Raw genomic sequence first — 24,865 nt, 5'->3', positions numbered from 1 at the left:
TAAAGGAAACCATGTGTTTTTTTTTTTTCTCAGAGGAATAAAAGGAATTTATTGCATAAAATAAGAATAGGCAGCTATTTCCAGAGCCAATTAGATATTACATTGGAAATGCAATATTTATATTTAAAAAAACTCATAAACGGGAATAAAAGCAGAATGCATGCAGCTGAAGAATAAATGAGCAAGTTGGAAGTTGGAATTAAGAAATGATACAGAATGTACAAAAAGAATGATTTAGAGAATGAAACAAAGGTTATAAGGCATGGAGGATAGACCTAGGGGGTTCAATATCCATTTACTTGGGTCTCTCAAAGGTGAGAAGAGAAAGAAAAGAAATAAAGGTTGGTGAGGAAGGAGGTTGGGAAGAGACGAAAAGAAATAGCCAAAGAAAAATGAATCATTGGATTAAAAGTATCCCCACAGTGCTGATCATGATGAGTAAAGACACTCCTTAGACATATCATAGTGGAATTTCAGTCACTCAGGGTAAAGAGAAGATCTCAAAAGGCTTTAGGGAGAAGGTAGATGGCATACTGTTTTGATTTAGAGGCACGATGATTTAGTTGTCTTGATGGCTAGGGGAGGAAATGCATCTATGGGGGGAAGCGTGGGTGGAAATAGATTTAATATTACAATGTAATCTTAGGTTTTGGAAATAAAAACACATTCCTGTTGTTTTCTTTAGCAAACTCTACTTGGTTGTTAGGGTTACATATTTATCCTTAGGGAACGGTTTGGATTCTCGAAGATACATGTGGGATATTAACATTAGTCAAAGTGGAGTCTTTGGAATGCTGCACCATCCTGCCTTGGAATTTAGCCCCAAAAGGCTTTACAGCCATCTGTATTGCAGCCCCTTTCTCCCTTGCTGAGGCCAAGACCTTGTTTACCACCCTGGAGGACACTGCTAGGATTAGTGGCTGAGATTTCCTTTCAAAATCCAGAGCTTTCCAGTGGAATGGTTGACAGTTTGTCCTACCAGATGGCTTTGTTCAGGCTTGTTGGTAGGGTAACAGGATTGCCTGTATTTTACCCTGAGCAAAAAGGAATGGTATTTACCCTGTATAATCTTTTTAAGTGAGCAGGAAAGAACAGATGCTGACTTCTATTTCATATTAAGATTGAATTTGCAAGGCTTACTTATTGGTAACTTGATAATGTCAATTAACTGTACGGGTCACTGGAGTCCTCAGAGTACATGTAGGTTTATTATGAAACAATTAGCCAGGGAACATGAGCTTAGGTTTCTTAGCAAAGGGCTCTTCATGGTGAGAAATAGTGATCAGTCTTACTGATTACTATTTATGTAGGGATGTCTCTCTTTTTTTAGTTTAGGATATCACATTTTATTGAATGAAGGGATTCTATGTTTCTATAATCTTCTGTATTAACACCCTAAACTATTCTCGTGTGATTTTAGAGGCCAGAGCCCACCCGTTGCTGAATTTAACTTACTCCTGAAAGCTCACACTTTGGAAACCTATGGGGTGGACCCCCACCCATGCAAGGTGAGTGCCCCTCATAGCAGGCCAACATATAATGATTGTTTTGCCCACAAGAGAGTTAATTGGTATGCAGGATATTTCTACAGCCTGATCCATTGCCCCTAATTGGAAGGGACAACAGTAGGCTGCAGTGTCGTGTTCTGGTAGTTGATTTTCTCCATTGCAGCCTCCCAATAGCTTGCTAATTGCTATGTAGTGGCCAAGTTTTCCTCAATTAACACATATGATTCATCCATCTATCCATCAAGTGGATGATTCTACCCCTGAGAAGTTATAGGATCCCGAAAGATTTTCAAGACCATTGTCAGCAACAACGAACTCTTGAAAATCGGGAAGGTAGAAGAAAGAAAAGACTTAAGATTATATTTTGACATTAGGAATAATTGTTTTTCCTGTTTCCATTGTTCATATCATTTGACAGTATTTTTCTTAAGCATGTATTAGAATCACCTGGGGTCCACCCCAGAGCTGCTGAATCAGAATCACTGGGGGTGCAGTGGGGGAATATGCTTTTTTAACAAGCCCCCAAGATGATGCACACATTTTCCAGAAATGGTCCATGAAAGCAGCTTTCTTCTTTACGTACCCTACGCTAGCCACACATCAACCAGACACTAACTAGAATCCTAACCTAAGCATTTATATCAGCCAGGCTCTTAAAGGTAAGTTCTTGAGTCCTACTGGAACATTTCTTTACCCATATGGTACCAGCTAACAGTGTTTGATAAAGTACTAGGTCAATAGCTTTTAGTGCATGCTGCTCATTAGAAGCACCTGGGTAGCTTCATCTACTTCTGCCGCCCAATCACATCAGGATCTGTGGGGGTGCAGAGCAGGCTCTCCAGATGACTACAGCAGGTACTTGTTCACATTGGCATGGGCTTCTTGCTCTGCCCATGCAATTATTTTAGCGTATTGGCCAGGATCCTCTTCCTAGTAATGGTATAAATCAGTTTATTCCATTTAGCAAATTAGATTTAATCTACAATTTTGAGCCTCTCTGTTTGTTTTATTTTTTACTTGGAAATGGACTTGATTTTTGTTGTTGTCTTTCCTTTGCCTTTAGTGATCTATGCTTAATTTTTCTGGTTGAAGCTAGAAGCAAAGTAGGCATTTCTGGACCTTTCTTTATGTTAAAATTGCCAGGAATATTATGTGGAATTGAATGAAGTTAAATTAGATATTCAGGGCTTTGGTTTCATAGCCTCTTTGGTTTTGGGGCTCTTGATGACTGAGAATAGTTTGCCCACATTACAGGGCAGATCTGAGCACTCAGGTGGCCCCAGGACACAGTTAGAAATAGACATAGTAGTTTGTGACTAATCTGTATTTTTCCAGGATGTTCCTGGAGAGGTAGAAGGAAAAAGCTACATATTCCCAGACCTTCCCTAGATTTTAGAAGTATTATCCTTGGAAGTCCCATCTCAGAAACTTAGTTTATTGCTATAATCAATGGAATTAACCTGAAATTAACCCAGGAGGAAGATGAATGAGCATACCATTTATCATTTATTTTATATTTCTCAATCTAGATGTTTTTGTTTCTGTTTTTTTTTTTTTTTTTCAGGATTCAACAGGCACAACAACATTTTTGGGATTCACTGCAGCAGGTTTTGTGGTATTTCAGGGAAATAAGAGAATCCATTTGATAAAATGGTAAGTACTTCTTTGGGAAACTGGCTTACCATTTTTCTTAATCTTGTTTTTCTTTCCCAGCCTTTGATTTTTTTGTTTGTTTGTTTGTTTGTTTGTTTGTTTGGAAATGTCTGGAGAAAGGGGAACCCCTTTGGGAATGTGTATTGGAAATGTCTGGTAGAATGCTTAGAATTCATTTCTTTGCTGTGGAGAGTCATTATGAAGGGATTATTCATCTATAAATAAAAGCCAATCTAGGTTTCCCTAGACCTCAGGAGACCTAGAGTGTGTCTTGGGCTCACAAAGAGAAAGTGTCCAGTGTTTCCTCACCAGTAGCTGCTGGTCTGGCCAGAGGGGTGACCCTAGGGTAGGTCAGGGCAGGGTAAAGGTGCAAGTTCACTTGAATAACTCAGGACCCTCTTCTGCTCACTTCTCTCCAATTCTCTTCTGTTAAATCCTTGTTGCAGACTCATCCTATGGTATCCAGTATATCAGTGAAGATGCTTTTGGCTCAAAGTAACAGAACTATCTCCTCACAGTGGCTTACAGATAAGAGGTTATGTCACAAAGCAAAAGTTCCAGAGGTCAGGCATTTCCATGATCCTTTAACTTAACTACCTGACAACACCATGAAGGATCTGGGTCTCCCATTTTCTTCTCTGTCATCCCAGGGGAGTGGCTGTTGTCTCCAGGTTCATGCTCATAAGATGGCCACACATGCAACTCTGTTCATCCCATCTTCATACAGCAATACCCATTACCTGGAGGAGAGCACCCCTTCTATGTGTCTCCTATTAAAACAATGATCACTTTTTTAACAGAAACCCCTGTAGGAGACTTCCCATGTATCTAATAGGCTAGGATTAGGTTACACGCACCTACTTAAACCAATCCTTCTGAGAAGAGTGGGGACGCCATGACTGGGTTGGTCAAATCAAGACCCACCTCTTGCAGCTGAGAAGAGCGTCATCTGTATGAACATGTCACCTTGAGTCACATCAGTACAGAAGTGGGAGGGTGGAGCAGGGTACATGACCAGCAGCACCTGCTGGGTTGAATCAAGGAGCAGGATGGTTTGGGCAAAGAGCGAGAAGGCTGAATGTATGTGGAATATTGTAAAGGCTCAGTGTTGTTCATACCTTCAACCTGATTTGGTTTCCTCCCTGATGGCCCTTGAGAGGTTTGTCATCCCCATCCTGTCTCACTGGGTGGTGGGCTCACCCCTGTGGTCTGAAGTTGTTCTTGATGGGTCAGTGGGCATCCATCTTCAGTCTTGGGCTGGAAATGCTCTTATACTTACCTGAACCTTGGTTTCCAGGTTCTGTTACCTCCAGGATTCCTTCTAGCACCCGTTTATCATATCAAGACCCTCTCTTTGTGCACTGTCTTCCTGGCACCCCCCCCCCCCCCCGCCTTTTCAAACCTTCTCTGCTGGGTTAGCTTTGGCCAGTTAATGTCCACTCCGCTCCTGCACCACTTTCTCTTCCTTATGACCAGCCCTCTCTTTCTGAGATCCCCAATTTCACCAATCTCTTCCTTGACTTCTTTATCATTGCCTTTTGTTCAGTTCCTACTTTCAGCTCCCCTCCGTGCCCACTTGTTCTCTTTTTCCACACTGAGCGTTCTCAAAACTTACCTGTAATAAACCTCTTGGCTTTTCTGAATCTCTGTGTACTCATCCATAAGGTGGGAGTCAGTTATTTCTGGCTGCCTTCCAGGGAGGAGGGGACATGGAAGAGAATCAGATGCAACAGTGTCATGAGTGGTGGGATTCATGAACTGTGACATTTTGTGTGTGGGTAGCATGGTGGGGTGAATAGTTTTCTTCTCTGTGTTTTCCGCACGTTGTAAAGAAGGGTATTTATTAATCACCCTTCAGGCCATTCCAGAATAAGCTCCCTAGGAATTCCTACTGACTTTGGGAAGCATGGAAAATTTGGGGAATTCTCCAGTCCTACCCTAGGACCACAAGAGACGTGGGGTTCCTGACGGATGCTGGATCGTCAGGTTTCTGAATGGCTTGAGCTCTGAAGTAGGTAGGGGAGAACCTAACAGGTGTCCAGGGCAGATTAATTGCAAGTCTCTGCCCTTTGGGCTTCTGTTTCTTCCTGGGTCCACAGAAGAATTGAGATGGACAATCCCCGGATCATTTGTTTCTGGGTTCTACATCTTGGAGTTCATGGTGGGGTGCTTGATGTCTCCCCCACTCCTTTCCAGCCTCTAGTTAGGCACGTGTGTTTGGAACAGCTGTGGACATGTTTCTAAAACAAATTTGATTCCTACGTTAATCCTAGTTTTGCTTTGTTTTGTTTTGTTTTTTTTTTTTAACATCCATTGAGCTCTGTCACTCTTGCAAATGCTCTTGTAAGTTTGAACCGCTTAATGTGACCACACTGTTCTTTTTCCCCCAGGAAAAGCACAGGGGCACATATCAGTCTCCTAGGAATTAGATCAAAGGAATAGAAATAGAATTGTCTCTTCTCTTTACATATATCTTCTCACCAAGGAAGTGACCTAGGGTCCCTGTTTCAGGCAGATTTTAACTGAGCAGCTCCTTAAGATAAAACCAGACATCACTCTTCTGAGTACAATGTGTCAAGTTGTCCTCACAATTTTGAACATCTAAATCTCTAATAAAACTATTCTTTCATGAACAGAGAGAGCAGAAATGAAAATTTTGCAATGTCATGTGTGTTTCTTGATGGATATGAAAGGGTGAGAGAGACAGATACTGTGAGTCCGTGTCGTTTCTTTACCCGAACCTGAAATGATCACATTCTTCCTACCTTGCAAAGTGGGCTGGCCAGTTAATATTGTTTTGGTCGTTAATGTTCACGAAACCCCCAGAGCTCCTTGGAAGAAAGAGGCAGCTTGACTGTAAAAAATGGAATAAATAATTCTGAGCTGCCTCCGGATCCTCTCTTGGGAAGAAAATTGCTGTATAATTCACTTGGGGGCTTTTTGGTGCTCATTAGGCCTTCACTGATGATAAGATAATATCTTGTTTCATTGCAGTCTGCTTGGTATTTGTGAGTCAGCCAGATTCCTCTGGGAAACCCAGGTACCTTGGTTAGCTGCCAGGGTTGTTGTTTTTTGTTTTTTTGTTTTGTTTTGTTTGCATCTCACCCAAAGAGATTTTCTTTTCTTAGGCCAGATGTCTGCAAATTGAAGTTTGAAGGGAAGACATTTTATGTGATTGGCACCCAGAAGGAGGTCAGATACTGCTTTTGAATTACCTGTAGTTGTGTGTGCGTGTGTGCATGTGTGTGAGCGAGACACAGGCATAAAATGTGCCTTTCGTGTTGTAGCCCCAGGACACCACCGCTTTGAAATTTAGTGATGCTAATGGAAGCTCTATGCTGAACATCTGAGAGGTAAACAGATAGTGGGTTTACACATTTAAAGACCAAAGTCAGTGAGCAATGCTGGACCATATACTGCTGTGTAAAAAAATATCCTTGGATAGACTTTGAGAAATAGAAAATGGAGCCTCCTCCTGAAACTAATATTACACTCTATGTTAACTAATTGGAATTTAAAATTAAAATAAAATAAAATGGAACCACCTCCTACCTCTGTAATCTGCCAAAATATAGATTTATGAAACAAGCAAAGAATACTTCCAAAGCTGGCTAATCAATTACTGCTATCTACAGTTTCATGAATAGAGTCCATACTCCCCAGGAGTCTTCAAATAAAGAAGTTACCAGTTGTAGGTTGGGTTCATCAGGGAACATATTTGAGAGGAGGCCATTACAGAAACTTTGAGCCTCAGAGCTGGGTCTGGAAGTCTGCAGATTTTCTTGACCCTAGTTTTCAGTACAAGCACTGGTTATTCAAGGATGGTAAATAAGTTTTTAAAGAAATCCAAGTCTGACCGAGAGGTGAGTGATTCCTGGAGTGTTGATAAGGGTTGTGAGGCTGTTGTTTTTGTTAGAAACAGGGCCCAGATAGATTCGTGATGTCTCCAAAGGGTGAGGGAAGGGGAGACACCATTTCAAAAACACTTTTATTTATTTATTTATTTTTTTTGTTTTAGAGAAAGAGAAAGTGCATGCAAGCAGGGGTAGGAAGGGGCAGAAGGAGAGAGAGAAAGAATCCTAAACAGGCTCTGTGCTCAGCATAGAGCCTGACATGGGGCTTGATCCCATAACCCTGGGATCATGACCTGAGCCAAAATCAAGAGTTGGATGCTCAACCAACTGAGCCACCCAGGTGCCCCAACAACACTTTTAAGACCATAGTAATGCATAAATTACTTTTAATTTGTTTAGTAGGTGGTGGGATGCAACATGAAAAACATAAACTATGTTTAACATGCCTGTTGTTGTCTTGTTTTGTCTTTTTTATTAGAAAAAAGCCATGTTGGCATTCCATACTTCAACACCAGCTGCCTGCAAACATCTTTGGAAGTGTGGGGTGGAGAACCAGGCCTTTTATAAGTGAGTAGCTTTTATTCATTGAATCACAGGTTTTAAAAGCATCCATGGAACCATTTATGTTTTGCAAATAGCTGCATAATCATTTCTTTTAATTCAGTCCTTTTTATTATATTAAAGGGAATTATAAGTTTAGTGCATTGTGCAGGCTGACTCCCAACCACTGTTGGCCCAACCAAGCCTGAGCTCCACTTTGGGTGATGCCCATAGAATTGCTGTGGGCTGCTTGTTTGTTTTTAGCATTGTTATTTCCATTCAACATGTCACAGAATCTGTTTTTGGTTGGGTACCTCCCTCAGAAGCAGACCTTGAGAAGAGTTGAATTCAAGTAGTTTCTTTAGGATGTGGTTTCTGGACATACCAGCAGGGGATTGGGGAAGAGAGATGGGACAGCAAACAATATAGGGCATATTGTTGAGCAGGTCACTCCTGAGAGCAGCTGTGCTCAGTCAGCACCTCTGAGGAACTCTATCATGCTGTAGAACATCCCTCCGAGTTCTCCCGCTGACCAGCAAAGGACCCGGGTTGTTTGTCTACCAATTACCCATTCATTTTGGTGGAAGGCCACTTCAGAGGGCAGAGTTAATACTCTCTGGCTTACTCTGAATGTGGGCTGAATGTGCTCGCACAACCAGAGAAGGAAAGCTTTGGCAGAGTCACAGGTGTTCGTAATAAGCCTTCAGCATACAGAGATGAGAGCCAAATGTTTGTGGGTAGAAGCAGTTGGAGCCTAGGATCATGGAAAGTCAGTACTGGACAGGACTTCAGAAACCACCCATAAAGCTCTCAGATTTCAAAAGAGCTTCAAATCTGAGATCTTTCCACCGAGTTCCAGATTCTCCTCTTTGAGACACATTTGCTCATTGGAAGAATGGTGGTGATGGATGCAGGCAAGAGCCGGGCCAGCCCTGCCCAGGGTATCAGCACTGCTGGCCCCTGGAGCTCATTCAGGTGACCTTTTGCTCTGTCAGCCCCCAACCCTGAATTCTGCTGCCCGCTTTAGACACCTGTCTCTGAAGATGCTAAGTTTCTGGACCTCCTGGGCTTTGGCTGACAAGGATCAGAATGATGACTTGGACAATCTTTTTCAAATCCTTTTTTATCCACAGAGCTCTTTTCCTCAAGCAGATGTGTAGACAAACCATAGTAGGCTTTAGAGAAAAACAGGTAAAAATAGAGAAGCTGTGGTTGTTGGCAGGGACCAGAGTTGGGACTGGGGACTGGAGACCTTTCACCCATTGCTCACTACTTCCCAGGAGCTTGGGTGACCAGTTTGACAGTCCTGTATCCTGGGAGACCCCTCCATCCCAGGCAGATCGTTTCAGAAGCATAGTATTGAAAGCCCTTGGATGAGATTAACTACACAATACTGTGAATGAGAGCATGTATCAAGACCTTCCCACAACCATCTCCACCTCAAAGCATCAGTGGGTCTCTTGTGGTATTTGGGAACTGGTATATAAGGATACCTGATGGCCTCTGAAATCAGCATGTCCAAGTCTGTCTGTGCGCATGACAGCTGGAGAGGAAGAGGCAGAGGGTTTGGGGCTCTGTCTCTAGTTGAGGCCTGCACATATTTTGTTGTTGTTTTAAATTATTTTAAAAATTGAGATCGTGTGCCACAAAATTCACTCTTTTAAAGTATACATTTAGTGATTTTTAGTATAATTCACAAAGTCACACAACCATCACCACTATCTAATTCCAGAACATTTTTATCATCCCCCCCCACCGCCCTCCCCCCAGCCCTGAAAGAAACCTTGCATCCATTAACAGTCACTCCCCATTCCCCCGCTCTCCCTAGACCTTGGAAACTGCTGGTTTACTTTCTGTGCTTATGGATTCACCCATTCTGGACATTTATATAAACAGAATCAGAAGCTATGTGGCCTCTGGTGCCTGGCTTCTTTCACTTAAGGTAGTGTTTTCAAGGTTCATCCATGTTGTAGCATTTATCACTACTTCATTTCTTTCTATGCCTAAATACTCCATTGTTTGGATAGATCACATTTTGTTTATCCACTCATCAGTTGATGGACATTTGGGTTGTTTGCTCTTGTATTATGAATAATGCTGCTAGGAATATCCATATAAAAGCTTTTCTATGGACAGTTCTTTTAGGTTCATACCTAGAAGTGGAGTTTTCGGATCACTGGGTAACTATGCAGAACATTTTGAGAAACTGACAAACTATTTTTGGAGCCTAAGCTTTTGGGACTCTTCTGTTCCTCCTTTAATAAAATCATCTGGTTCCTGTCAAGGGATAATTTAAAGACATTTAGTTAGTCTGAACGAATCTTTTCTCATGATTGAGGGAGTTGGTAGATGGGAGTTTTGAGACAAAGCAAAACAAGATGCATCATGACCTATTTTATTGTAGATTTTTATGTACGTATCTGTACTAGATCAGATCTCTCTGAAGGGAGGAACTAGGTTCTATTTATCTTTGTATCTGCTAAAGATCCAATGTATTAAAAAAATGTTTCCTGGATCAATTGATAAGGCCTGATTCCTATCCTCAGGAGATTTGTATTTTGTGATAGAGACCAAGAGGGAAGTACAAATAAAATGCTGGAGGGGACCCTGAAAGAGGGGCGAGTCTGGCTGCTGGGGGAGCAAGGTGGTGAAAGGACATTCTGAGTAAGAGACCAAAGCAGGAAAGTAGAAGACATTGTGGAGGAGAAGTTACACAAGGCTGGAGTGGAGGGTGGATGAAGGAGACTGGGAGGAGATGATGGGGCAGGAACAGAGGGCTCAGCCATTGTGAGAGAGGCAGCAGAGGAGAGTTTGATGGCTGCTGGCCACACACAGTGTAGGGGGAGGGAGTAGGAAAGGGAAACACTCCATAGATAGACCTTTTAGAGGCACCTCAGTAAGCCCTTCTTGGAAGGGGTTTAGCACAGCTTTGAAGATCCTTAGCGAAATTCTAGGATCTCTAGCAAAGAATAACTTAGGCCATTAATTGGTTCTTTTGCATACATATTATCCTATCATGTGTGAGGGGGTCTGCTGATGGATGGAGTCAAATAAAGGCAAAAACAATTGAAAAGAGGGGGAAGAAGGAGAAAACCCCTGCCAACTGGGGGTTTGTTTTGCACATTTTAGAGTGTGCTCATTAGCTGGCAGTGAGGGAAGAGGTCAGTGTTGTAATCCTATCATTAGATGGGCGGACCAGGCACATCAGAGGAACCTCTCCCTGTCTTCTGTGGATGTTTCCAAAGACCCAGAGGCTTCAGTGGGCAGGACGAGTGGCACCATACAGATCTTCCTTGACTTATGATGGGGCTACACCCTGATAAACTCATCCTACATTAAAAATACTATAAATCGGGGCGCCTCCGTGGCTCAGTCAGTTAAGCGTCCGACTTCAGCTCAGGTCACGATCTTGCAGTCTGTGAGTTCGAGCCCTGCGTCGGGCTCTGGGCTGATGGCTCAGAGTCTGGAGCCTGCTTCCGATTCTGTGTCTCCCTCTCTCTCTGCCCCTCCCCCGTTCATGCTCTGTCTCTCTCTGTCTCAAAAATAAATAAATGTTAAAAAAAATTAAAAAAAATACTATAAATCAAACCATCATGTGTTGGGGACCTTCCAGAGGTGACGGAGTCCTTGCACCTGCACTTTGTTAGGTCAGGCTATCCCCATCTCCCTCATGAGGACATCTGATCCCTCATACTTGTACTTATCTGAGTTCTGTCAGAACCTTTTGTTCCTTCATTGTTCCATAACCATCCTTGTTCTTCAAGGAGAAGGAAAGATATCACCTGTTCTGACACACCTGCGTGACCTCAGACAGGTTTGGCTTCCGCCTTCTCATCTGTACAATGGAGGGGACAGGGATTTGGGCGAGACTCGTTTGCCTCAGTGTGGTTGAGTGTTAACAAGCATGGGCTTTGGAAGTGAAAGGCTTGGCTTTGAGTCTTGATCTGTCACTTATTAGCAGCGCAGCCTGGAACAAAGCACTTAAACCCTGAGCCCCGACTTTGTTTTTCGTTTAAAATGTGATTGGTGATACCTGCCGGGCAGTGCTTAGTCATACCAGGCACACTGACCATCCATGGGTGGTAGTTGCAGCAGTGACCACGACTACTTCCCCCTCCACTGATGACGAAAGATTTTTGGGCACCTGTTGGTTCAAGAGCCCAGGCCCGTTGACTCTGAAGGGTTCTAAATCTCTTAAGCTCAGGGGTGGGCACCTGCTTCTAGCTCTGTCCACTTGGCACTGCGTTGTAATGGTCTTTGCCGGCAAAGCAAGGCCCTGATTTCGTTTCCTGGGTTGGGGGTGGTTTGCTCCCTCCTTTCCTGCTTCACCTGCCCTGGGAACAGGGAGGGAGGTGGGTGACTGATGCCTAGGAATTCCCTAGTGTGCTTTTAAGACATGAATGTGCTGCTAGTTGTCAGCTGGCCCAGAGCCACCCATCAGGTTTGAGAGCCCTGGCTCTGAGATCTGCTGCCTGGGAATGGAGCCCAGTGCAGAAACTCTGCTTTTCCCTCCTGCTCTAAACCCCAGGGGATCCCCAACACTGACAGCCACCATTTGAGCTTCCTTTCTGCAGTGTGTTTTCTAGGTGCCGCCGCTCCTGCGGTGCTGGTTCCCCGAGCGCACACGGGATGCGCTGAAGGGCCCGGGGGCTCAGGAGTTCCAGTCAATGAATCTGTCACATCTGCTTTATGCCATGCCCTGGGGACACTGTAGAGGCTCAACTGTAGACTGGGGACACTGTAGAGGCTCAACTGGGGACACTGTAGAGGGTGAACACTCTTCACCCTCAACTTTGTACAGGATTGTTTGCAGGGGCTAAAGGCAGTCCCTGACAAATTTCTTTCCCAGAATTTGGTACATATTTTGTCAGAGAAACAGCATTACATTTGGTGGGTAAGGACCCAGACAGCTCCCTACACGAGTGCCTCTCACACTTCTGTGAGCATGTGAATTACCCGGAAATCCTGTCAGAATGTGGATTGTGATTTGCTAGATTGGGGTGGGGCATCAGAGTCCATATTTCTTTTTTTAGAGTGAAAAAGAGCATAAGTGGGGGAGAGGGGCAAAGGGAGAGAGAGAGAGAGAGAGAGGGAGGGAGGGAGAGAATCTTCAGCAGGCTCTGCTTAGCACAGAGCCTGACACGGGGCTGGATCTCAGGACCCTGGGATCATAACCTGAGCCGAAACCAAGAGTCAGATGCTCAACTGACTGAGCCACCCAGGTGCCCCAAGAGTCCATGTTCCTCATCAGCTCCCTGGTGAGGCTGTGCTGCAGGCCCGTGGATCACACTTTGAGTAATAAGGTTCTAATCCAGTGGTTCTCAGAACTGACTGCACATTAGAACCACCTGGGGAAGCTTTTAAAAACTACCAAGCTGTGGACCCACCCCCAAATCCAATTAAACCAGAATCCGGGTTCTCACAAAAACACGGACACAAATGTTCATATCATTATTCATAATAGCTACAATGCCCATCAACTGCTGAACAGATAAAAGAAAGAGGAATATCCATGCAACGGAGTATTGTTCAGCCATCCGGGGGAAAGTAGTGCTACGTGCCACAGCACGGATGGACCTGGAAAACATGAAGCTTGGGCACCTGGGGGGCTCAGTCGGTTAAGTGTCTGATTCTTGGTTTTGGCTCAGGTCATGATCTCACAGTTCATGAGTTTGAGCCCTGTGTCGGGCTCTATGTTGGCAGTGTACAGCCTGCTTGGGAGTCTGTCTCCCTCTCTCTCTCTGCCCCGCCCCTGCTAGCACTCTCTCTCTCTTTCTCAAAAATAAATAAATAAACATTAAAAAAAAAAAAAAAGAAAGAAAACATGAAGCTAAGTGGAAAGAAGCCAGGCATAAAAGGCCACACATTGTATGATGCTATCGGTATGAAATGTCAAGAATAGGCAAATCCTTACAGACGGAAAGTAGATTAGTGATTGCCTAGGACTGGGAGTGGAGAAGATGAGGGCAAGTAATGGGAGGCTGGTTCCTTCTGGGGTGATGACAATATTTTATTTTTCTTAATTTTGTGAATTATATTAAAGACCACTGAAGTATATGATCTAAAAGGGTGAATTTTATGGCATGTGGATTACATCTCAATAAACTTATTTAAAAAATCAGAATCTGGGATGAGGGATCTAGATATTGGCAGAACTAAATCTTTCCCAGGCAGTGCTAATGCACAGTTGAGGGTTAAATGCTCTAATCCAGTGATTCTCAAAGTAGGGTCTTTAGACCAGCATCAGCATTGCCTGGGAACTTGCCAGAAATGCAGATTCTTGGGCTGCACCCCAGACTTACTGAATCAGAAACTTGTGTTTTGAGAAGTCTGCCAGGTGAATCTGATGCTCTCTGAAGTCTGAGAACCTGCATGGCATATGCATTATTTTAAAAAATACAGACCTGGATTTGCAACCCGGTCTCTCCAGCTTCTATCATGTTACCATCATTCAATGAGTTAACCCCTCTGTGCCTCAGTTTCCTCCATTAAAAAGGTAGATTGCTTCCTCTTAGGAGAAAGCTATGAGGAATAACCAAATCAATGTTTGAGACACTTCGGATGGTGCATGACCCATAGTAGGTGCTCAATAATAACCATGTGTTGTTATGCCTGTAGTTACTCCAAAAGCTGTAAACCATGATAAAATGGGAAATTGTACTGTTGATTCTACAGGTGACGTCTTGGAGCACCACCCAGCGTCTCCCCAGCACCTGAAGGAGCAGGCACCAGGGGAGGAGTCAGAGGGGGGCGAGGGGAGGTGCTCTTCTGCAGGGCTGCGCTGTGTGTCACATGATCCTATCACTTAGCACTTCGTGCATTCCAGGTGCTATCTGCATGCATGGCACGTCTCACACATCTCGTGGTACCCCGTTTATTTATTTCACTTGTGAAAGTCTTTTTTTCAGCTTTATTTATGTATTTTTAGAGAGAGAGTGCACGCAGGGGAGGGGCACAGAGAGGGAGAGAGAGAATCCCAAGCAGGCTTCGCAGTATCAGTGCAGAGCCCAATGTGGGGCTCGAACTCACAAACGGTGAGATCATGGCCTAAGCTGAAACAAGAGCCGGACGCTCAACCAACTGAGCCACCCAGGCACCTCAGTACTCCATTGAAAGCACAGCTTCAGTGTCAGGACTGGGCAGAACCCCCTCATGTGGTGGGAAGGGGTCTCTGGGTACAGTGGCTTCAGTTCTGGGGTGGTGGTGGTGGGGAGCTGTGGCCAGGCCACCATGTGGATACATAGTTGTCGTCAGGCCAGGTGTTGGTAAACTGGGGACTCTCCGGGTTTCTCTGTGAGGTCAGATGTTTGAGAACGGTCTTCTGTAGCTTCTCTGCTGAGATTTTGATGGGGGAGCTGCAGATGGCAGGAGGGAGAGGGCAGACAGGAAAGAAGGCTGGAGGAGACAGAATTACTGTTTAGCCTTTGTGCATTCATTGCCTTCCGTGGGCAGACTTTTGCTCCGGGTTCGTTGTGGATGTGAGAGCCTGGTGAACTGAGCACCGGAACGTGTCTGCTAGTTAGAGCACGAAAGTTCTCTTATGCTTTCGGGGTGTTTGAAATAGTTCCCCAGAATCTGCATGGTTCAGAGGATTGGCTCTCGTGGTTCAATAGTGAGAAGGCAATGGAGAGGTTTGAGAGTGATATTAGGGAGGGAGGGAAACTATTACATAATGATCAGGAGCTTTCAAATCATTTGATCTTGCTTAACGCTCCCGAGAACACTATGAATGAAGCATTGTAATACCCTCCCCCTGCCCCTTAAAAAATTCATGGACAAATTGAGGCTTGGAAAAGCTGCAAAAGCAGGTAGGAGCCTTGGGCCTCTGCTCTTCCAGGTAAAATGCCATCTTTTGGGTCATTCAAGGAGAATGTGGGGGCTCAGGGTCCTTAGGTGCAGGCGTACTGCCTTGGAATGACGGGGAGTGTGATAAAAAATTCAGACCTGCTGAATGAGAATCTCTAGGGATGGAGCCTGAGCCACGGGGTTTTGACCCCTATTCCAGATGCTGCTGGGAACACCTGGAGACCTGTCCTGTAACCCAGCCTCCTTTCTTTCCCCCTGACCATCTCCCTCCAGTCGGGTGAGCGTCCAGCTTCGGCTCAGGTCGTGATCTTGAGGTTCTTGAGTTCAAGCCCCACATCCGGCTCACTGCCGTCAGCAAAGAACCTGCTTCTGATTCTCTGTCCCCCTCTCTCTGCCACTCCCTTCCTCCCTCCCTCACTTGTGCTCTCTCAAAAATAAACATTTAAAAAGAAGAGATCTCAACCCAAACATGAGTGGGAGTCTGCCCGCACATTTGGGAGGGTGGGGAATTGGCAGTAAACCTCTCAGGAGAGTGTCTCTGAGCAAAGGAAATGACAACAAATCCTCATCCAGGGCAGTCAGCCGCCAGAAAGCAGCCCACACCGGTTTCACTCCTCACATCCTGAGCAGGCAGCTCTTCACTTTCTCTGTGAAATGTGTCTTCTGACCTGTTTTTCTTGAGGGTTTGTGTGGATGCGGAGTAGCTCTGAGGCCTCCCACCAAGAGGCCGCTCTGGCGTGAGACAGCAGCGGCCTCCTCCTAGGGCCTGCAAGAGCAGCTGAGGCCGAACCAGTGAAAAGCAGAGCCACCCCTCCCCCTCCCCACGAGAGGCTCCCTGGAACTGCTGGGCTTGCCACACCCCTTTGAGCTTCTGGTATCTTCTAGAAACTGGGCACAGAGCTGCGTTCCTCTTGCTTTTCTTTTTTTAAAAATGTTTATTTTTAAGAGAGAGAGAGAGAGCGCACAGGCAGAGGAAGGGCAGAGGGAGAGGGGGAGACACAGAATCCGAAGCAGGCTCCAGGCTCCGAGCTGTCAGGGCAGAGCCTGAGGCGGGGCTTGAACTCACAAACCGTGAGATCATGACCTGAGCCGAAGTGGGACGCTTAACCGACTGAACCACCCAGGCGCCCCAAGCCTCTTTTTCTTTCTTAATTAATGTTTTATTTACTTTTTTTGTGAGTGAGAGAGTGTGAGAAGGGGAGAGGGGCAGAAGGAGAGAGAAAATCTTAAGTGGGCTCCACGCTCAGTGTGGAGCCTAATGGGGGACTCCATCCCATGACCCTGGCATCCTGACTTGGGCCCCAAAATCAAGAGTCAGGTGCTCAACTGACTGAGCTACCAAGGTGTCCCGTTAATTAATGTTTTTTTGAAGTATAGTGGACATGTTTCATTAGTTTCAGGGGTTAAAAACTCCATTTAAGGTTCTTAACCTTCTTAGCCGCCTGCCTTGCCCCAAGGATCCTTAGAACCTAGAACAACAATAAGAAACATTCTAAAAGCAGAAGCGTCTTTAAAAGTTTCTCGGCCCCCCTGCCTCTGAGGCTGGGGGAGCAACACCCTGTAGAGAAGATGGGGAGAAAGACATGAAGCTTTTTCTTAGGCTCCTGTAGGTAATGTGTCAGGCTCACAGCTCCTCGGGGCTGTGTGTTTGTGTGTGTGTGTGTGTGTGTGTGTGGCGGGGGCAGGTATGTCTGGAGCAGGAGCAGGCATGTCCTCACAGGGGGAGGAGGGTGCTGTGGGACTCTGTCCCATGTCAGCACAGTTGCTGGGGATTTGTATCCTCCTAGAGCCCAGCTGTGGCCAGCAGCCCACACTGCCTGTCCCGGGTGTGGGGAGCTCCCCGGTGTGGGTCTCATATGCTCCTCAGGGCTCCCACACGGTCTTCTCCAGGCCCTGCCTTGACATGGAATCGCCCTCCCCAGGATCTCACCCCCTCCCCTCCCATCTCTGCTCCTCATTTGTCCCCAGCACCCTTCCCTATTGGCTCAGGCTGTTGGCAGAGGCGGAAGGGAGAAAGGGCTCCTTTGTAAAAGTGTTACTATGGCTTTCCATTGTCCTGAGGAGGAAAGCCAAAATCCTTAATGACGACAGCTTAAGGTCAGGTCCTGCTAAATTAGGGGAAAAAATATATGTATGTGGGAGTGGGTTTATAATAACAGTAATAATGACAACAGGGGAAATGCACATCAAATCTTTTTAGTTCTTCAGTGCTCAGGCTCAGGGCTTTGTGCCTGCTGAGCCTTCCACCCAGAACACTGCCCACCACTTGCCTGGTTAATACCTTCCCACCCCTGGATCTCAGCTCCAACCCCTGCCCCCAGACTGGATTAATCTCTCCATCCTGTGCTCTCATTGCATCATTTCCTTCATGGCCCCACCACCGCTTGCACTTTACGGTTATTCGCTTATGTGCCTCGTTTCTAGATTAGTATCCATTTCCCTTCTAGACCATACAGCTGAATGCAGAGATCATGTGACTTCTCTTAGCGTGGGGTGTGTGGAGCAGGCTAGTCATTTGGTTAATAATTGCTGAACAGATGAATGAAGGCTTCAAGATGCCCGGGGGTGGGGATCACTGCCTGCATGGGAGACTTCTAACCACAGCCCTGGCTATGTGCAGGTCTTTGCTCAGCATATGATAGATAGATAGATAGATAGATAGATAGATAGATATAGATAAATAGATATAGATAGATATATCTATATCTATCTATTCTATATATATTCAGCATATTCTATTTATGTATATCTATATATAACATATTCAATATATTCTATATATTGTTCTATATATAGAAAATTCTATACAGCATATTGTTCTGTGTGGTTTTTCTAGTAAGATTTTGTGACTCTCAGTGTTTTAAGTGGTCCTGAACTCTTGCAGACCATTCTTTCTAATTTGGGTTTAGTTGCATGAGGCTTAAAGTGATTGATGGAGAGGCAGTTTAGCTGTCATGGCAATTTAGTGCCCTGCGTGTGGCCTCCAGGCAGCCCATGTTCTCATCGTTTTCCAGAATGCTGTGGTTTTGTTCGTGTTTACACGTGTGTTTACGGTGTTCTCAGAGCTGCTGAATCAGTGCTTGGCTCGGCTTCTTGTTCCGCGTGTATCTTAGTCATCTACCAGCCTGGGTTCTTTTAAAGGGCACTGGGTCATGGTGACTTAACCGGAGAATATTCAAGCCAGTGACCATTTCCACGGTGACATAGACCCTTGGGTCGTCTTTCAGGCAGTACACAGTAGGTGGGTTCTTTGTGACATGGCGAGTGACCTGTGTCACTGGGAAGCTGTTTTCTGTTGTAGCGTTGGTTCAGGCACAGGCAAGAAAGTGCCCTGGCAACCGGGAACTTGACACCATGAGACATAATGCGTCTTCTCCATATCTTTCCACTGGAAATTGAGAAAGAATCCCCTCCTTTTTTTTTTAATTTAAATTTTAGTTCACATACGTGCAATATTGGTTTCAGGATAGAATTCAGTGATTCATCACTTACATACAACACCCAGTGCTCCTCCCAACAAGTGCCCTCCTTAATCCCCATCACCCACCTAGCCCTGCCCTTTGGCTCATCAGTATTACCTGGTCCGGTCTGCAGGTCATGATCCAATAATGGATTATGAAACCATATGTGGGCCATCACTAGCATTTAGAAAGAATGAAAAGAGATAACAGAGTACAATACCCATAGTGAAGGTAACTGTCTTTTGGTGGAACTTCTCTTTCAGGTGTGTGTGCCTGTGTGCACGTGCTGAATCATCCAACAGCATGCATTTCTTATAGTCCAAAATACCCAAGTACTGCACTTTATAGCATGTCTCACTTGGATTTGCCAATATCACTACCACTTCTGTTTCGCTTCTTTTCAAAGGTATGCGAAATCCAGTCAGATCAAGACTGTGTCAAGCAGCAAGATATTTTTCAAAGGAAGTAGATTTCGATATAGGTGGGTACCCATAGTTCCATATTGGTGATGGGTTGGGGAGGAAGCAACCATTTACTTTTTGAATATTTTGCTTGTAAATCAGGGCGCTTTGACTTATCCCCCTGTTTTGGTTCTCCCTTTACACTCTACTCATGTCTTACACTCATGGGGCCCCCTCAAATTCCATAGTAACTTCTCGTGTAGAGGGAAAAAAAAGCATGGATTTCTAGAGTGGATCCGACTGTTGGGAAGTTAAAAAAAAAAAAAAAAACACATGTGCACACCCCTCCCCTTCTGCTCTGAGTGTCTGTGCACAGACATTGTGTTTGTCTTTTGCAGTGGTAAAGTTGCCAAAGAGGTGGTGGAGGCCAGCTCCAAAATCCAGAGGGAGCCTCCGGAGGTGCACAGGTGAGTGGGTGGCCCTCAGGGCTCTGAGAGGCTTCTGGGATGGACAAAAGGATTTCAAAGCTTGCTTTGCCAATTCCTCTATAACAGGAAAGGGCATAAGGGTACCAGCTGCCTGTGCCGGTGTCCTTTTGGGCACATCTTGTTCCAGGCACAATACCCTCGTCATCATGGCAGCCTCTCGGGGGCAGACTTGACAGGGCCACAGTGTGGGTACAGCTTGACACTGTTCTGAGTTCCTTGCTCTGTGGGGAGTCGTCGGCTTGATTGGGCCCGGAGCGAACATGACCGGTGTGTGTGAGGCACAGCAGTGTCACCTCTTGGCTGAGTCTGCCGACCTGTCCTCTTAGAGCTGCTCTCTGTTCCTGCCTTTGTTCACCAGACACGGCCAGTCCCCATTGGCCCAACTTCTAGGCTATTTCACACGAGGAAGGCAAGGGTGCTCATCTCTCCTAGGGCTCCTTACCCCCAGAGGTCACTCACAAAAATGAGGAACTTAGTGATTAGCAGTTCAAGGGTATGCATCTTCATTAATGTGGTAATATCTCCGATTCTTAGGAATTAAATATTCTCTTGGTCATGTTGGACTTCATACCACCATGGTACACGAACCATTGCACATGAAGCCTCAAACATGCTAAATACATAAAGCTGGACATTTTCACCATGACACTCCCCATTTTGAAGGCAAGGTCATTCTAGGTTATGTTTTTCAGGAGATTCCTACATACTGGTTGGGACCTGTTCCTTCCCCCTCTTCAGACTTGGAGGAGGCTCCAAGGAGCCTGCTTGGAGGAGCATAAGGGATTATCCTCAGATTTGCCCAGTCTCCTCTATTTCCAGCATGACCCAGTGAGCTGGCTGCCTCTTGCCTTATTCCCTGGGTTGCTGGTCTCTTGGAAGTGTGGCTGAGCCAGCCTGGCACGGGCCTCCAGATAGCACTTCTCTCCCACGCAGGGGAGCAGAACCACAGTTGGCACAAGATCCCATGCAGACGTGTGTAGAGAATGATTCATTCCTGGTTTGGGTGACTCAGTGGGAAGCTGTCATGGGCATGTCAGCAGAAGTGGTCTTCCCTGCTTTGAGAAGCAGGAGAAAGCTGTCAGGCTAGGGAAGCCGGGCGCCTTGGCTGGGGGCACCTTAGCACAAAACTGTGCAAGTCTTACAGCCTACCCATTGACAACACTAGTCTTTTATTTGTATTTATTTTAAAATAGTCTGTATATTCCCTCTTCTACTGTAAATTATGGTTACTCAGTGAAGCACAAGTGAAAAAGAGGAAATGATAAAATGTATTATTTGAACTTTTCTAGATTCTTTGGGCCAGAAATGACCTTAAGCATCACCTAATTTGATGCTTCTATTTTATAGACAAGGGAACTTGAGTCTTGGAGAAGTTAAATGATTTATCTAAGGTCATAAGTTTTTTTTTTTGTGGCATACCTAAGCCCACATTATTTTCTTTGTAGCATTTGCCCCCCCTCCCACCTCTGCCCAGGAAACCTCTGGCATTCTCTTAGAAGCTGGGAGGCAGAACCACCCCAGGGGCTCAGCTTGGGTTTTGTTCTTGTAGCTTGAAGTATGAGTGTTTGATCTTAAAAAAAAAAAAAAAAAAAAAAGAAGAAGAAATACTTGATGCCGGGGAGTTCTCTTGATAGCACAAACACAAAGAAGGAAACTGTTTTTAACAAGGTACTTTCAGAGAGACATATTCCAAATACTTAAGACTTTCCAAGAATCCCATAGTTACCATATATAGCTGGTTAATGAGATCAGAAATAATTTGAAAAAAAAATTTCTCTTTTTAATTGATGTTTGCATTACTTATGGAAATCAAGGATTCCTACATTATGGCTTCTCAAGCCTTAACTTTGACAGGAATCACCTATGGATCTTGTTAAAGTCAGATTCTCATTCATGAATCTGGCATTTCCATTGAGTCCTAGGTGATGGCCATGTGGCTGGTTCATGGACCACACTTTGAATAGCCAGGATGTAGGAGTGAAAGGAGCAGAGTGACCACAGTGAGAATCTTCTCCTGTAGTGGACTGAACCACCAGGGGAGATGGAAATGAGGCATCAGTCAATTTATAGTTTCCCTTTTCTGGAATCTTCTAAAATCCCCCAGGATGTTACTGCAAACAAGGACCTATAGGCCCTTGAGATACTGGTTCACATGCTATTTCTTTCCCTTACACTGACCCCTTTTATGTGTATGTGAAAGTCTGTTGAGCTCACATCCTCAGGACACGTCTCTGGTCCTCAGCTTTGGCAGTGTCTCTTGAATCTCTGACAATACAGGGAGGAATCTGTGTAAAGTAATGTTACAAAGCAAGATGTGGGAGGAAAAGGCTTGTGTCTGTTTTGGTCATCTACATATCACCCAACACCTAACACAGACAGCACTTGGCTCACAGTTGAGGTCAACGCATATTTTGTTGAATTGAATGTATGAACCAGGAGTGTGGGGTGACAACGGCATGCCTGCAATTTTCTGAGACCTGAGATCTGTCCAAGGTGCTGCTCTGGGGACCTTGGCCTCCTGGGAGGCAATAGTGTGATCGGAGCCATGGAGATATACCACTCAGTAGCAACTTCTCATTTCTTCCTAGTAGCCATTTGCATGGTAGGAAATTGTTTCTCTTAAACAATTATTTTTGAATTATTTTGGCTTCTTTGATGTGGCTGTCAAAAGTGAGAGTATAGTAATGAATTCTTTCTCTGGCTGTGTTCAGAGATGCCCACTCCTTTAGTTAGAATGGTGACGGTAAGCCTTCATTTGGTTGTCTTCCCTCACACCTGAGATTGTACTCTTCAAAGAATGACAAGTTCATGGACTACTCCTTTTGCTGATGTGTGTGTGTTTAGAGAGAGGCAGCAGAGACAGACTGAGGACAGTGTCTTGGGATTTTTTTGGTTTTTTTCAAAAAAAAAAAAAAGAGAGAGAAAGCTAACTCTCATGATAGCTCACTGATCTTTGCTGATGGCAAGATCCCCAAGCAAAGCTCTCCTGGGCTGATTACTTGGTGAGAATCACCCATCCATGTCAGGGGCCCAGTGAGGCAGAAGGAAGTGTGAGCCACCTGGGCATAGTAGCCACCACCAGGGGAGACATAGAGGCAGCATTTGGACCTGAAATGAGCACCTGTCTAGGGGTCATGAACGGGATCTCATCTTGGTTGTATTGCTTACAAGCTGTGTGGTCTTGGGTAAGTCTCTTAACTTCTCTGATCATCACTTTACTCATCTGTAAAACGAGATTCAGAATATTACTTTGCCCAACATCTAGGCTTTGTTATGGCCATTAAAATAAAGTGCTTTAAAAATTAGAAAGTGCCATACACACATGAATTGGTGATGTTATTATTCTTGTCTCTCCTCCAAAGATGGGCAGCTAGAATTTGACAGATGTGTCCTCATTAAAGCTTTTTCAGATGGAGTTTTGGTGACAGACCAACACCACTTCCTCCACCACAAGAACTGCTGGAAGATTCCACGAGCCTTATGTTAGTTGCTTGAGTTTATGCCATCAGTTTTTGAAGCCAATCTTAGAATATACTTGTAGCTTCCAAAGAAACCTTTCTACCTCAATAGAATTCCTAGTGATTGTTTCATTGGAAAACTGTTCTGTGCTAAGTACACACATGAGTGGGCTGCAAAGGGGGTCAGGCATTTTGCAGAATCCGTTGACGGGTGGATTCTGAGAATGGGAAACATGGTACAGACCCTTAGCTGGCTCGGGGAGACTCTAGCCAGAGAAGCTGTTGCATCAGGAGATCAAGTGGGAGGGTAGGGTGGGAACTGACTGGGATACTGGCGTATGTTCTAGAAGACTGCCCGACACAGCAGAACCTCATTTAGCCAGAGAGCAGGACATTAGCAGTAGTGAACAGAGTCCTCTCTGGGGCATTGTAGGATAAATCATGCAGAAGGTGCAGAAAGGCAGTGCGGAGCACAGCAGAACCTCTGGACTGGGGATCAGGTCATCTGCGTCTGCATGTCTAAGTGTCTTTAGTCAAGTTCGATAAGTTCACCAGGTCTCAGTGTCCTCATCTGTGAATATGGTACTTTTCTTGCCTGTCTTACAGGTACACTGAGGAAAACAAGTATGGTAAAGTGTATAAAACTGCTTTGTAGGGGCGCCTGGTGGCTCAGTTGGTTGGGCAGCCAACTTTGGCTCAGGTCATGATCTCATGGTCCATGTGTTCGAGCCCCATGTCGGGCTCCGTGCTGACAGCTCAGAGCGTAGAGCCTGCTTTGGATTCTGTGTCCCTCTCTCTCTCTGCCCGTTCCCTACTTGTGCTCTGTCTCGCTCTGTCTCTCAAAAAATAAATGTTAAAAAAATAAATAAAACTGTTCTGTAAACTATAAAAGGGGCCATCAAATTCTGGTATTATATTCATTATTAGTATAACTATGCTGGCAGACTCTTGCTTTATTTTCTTTTAAGTTAATTAATTAATTAATTAATTAACTGAGAGAGAGAGAATAAGTGGAGGAGGGGCACAGAGAGAGAATCCCAAGTAGGCACCACACTGTTAGTGCAGAGCCTGATGCGGAGCTCGAACTCATGAACTGTGAGAACACGACCTGAGCTGAAGCCAGACACTTAACCGACTGGAGCCATGCAGGTGCCCCTAGGGCTCTTGCTTTAAATGAAACCAGGATCAGTTGGCACCTTCCAAAAGGTTGCAAGAAGAGAGGTATAAAAAGGTAGCCCATAGTCTACAAGAGTTGGGAGACAAAGGGTGGGAGACATGCATTTTGATTCTAATTTTGCTTAAGCTAACCCTCTAGCTGCCCGACTGCCCAGCACCATGGTCTGGAACCCTGGATTCTTTGTGCTCTAGGGAGACCTCTAGTTGTGCCCACCTTTGGGTTTATCTGAGTTTTGCACTTATCGCGGAGGCAGTGTTCCTCTCTGAATCATAGAACTGGAGAGTCTCAGGGTTGTAATCAACTGTAGCAGACAGACCCTAACCCCCCTGACCCTGGCCATAGGACTCCGCTACAGTTCGGCAGCAGGAGCCTGTGAGTATGGGCTCTGAGTCAGCATCCTCCTGAGCAGCCAGTGCCCTACAGGCTCACACCCGTGAGGTCACTCTCAGTGACTTCAACCTGTCCCAGGCAATTGCCCAGACATTACAGTGTCGGTAGGGGGCAGATGGCAGGATGCTT

At 45.1% G+C, this 24,865-nt stretch overlaps 1 protein-coding gene across 2 annotated transcripts in view; it reads left to right on the top strand.

Annotated features, from left to right (window-relative positions):
* Positions 1-24,865, top strand: part of FRMD3 (FERM domain containing 3) — a 307,700-nt gene that overhangs the window by 215,101 nt on the left and 67,734 nt on the right. For both annotated transcript variants that reach the window (XM_030294382.1, XM_030294381.1), the window contains exons 7-12: positions 1,421-1,508; positions 3,073-3,161; positions 6,290-6,353; positions 7,494-7,582; positions 19,229-19,303; positions 19,622-19,690. In XM_030294382.1, the coding sequence (XP_030150242.1) occupies positions 1,421-1,508; positions 3,073-3,161; positions 6,290-6,353; positions 7,494-7,582; positions 19,229-19,303; positions 19,622-19,690 (474 nt within the window). The remainder of the gene's footprint in view (positions 1-1,420; positions 1,509-3,072; positions 3,162-6,289; positions 6,354-7,493; positions 7,583-19,228; positions 19,304-19,621; positions 19,691-24,865) is intronic.

Source organism: Lynx canadensis, chromosome D4, assembly GCF_007474595.2.
Source record: "Lynx canadensis isolate LIC74 chromosome D4, mLynCan4.pri.v2, whole genome shotgun sequence".
NCBI classification, from domain to species: domain Eukaryota; kingdom Metazoa; phylum Chordata; class Mammalia; order Carnivora; family Felidae; genus Lynx; species Lynx canadensis.
The sequence above is the reverse complement of the archived record's forward strand: the minus strand, read 5'-3'. Positions and strand labels throughout refer to the sequence as shown.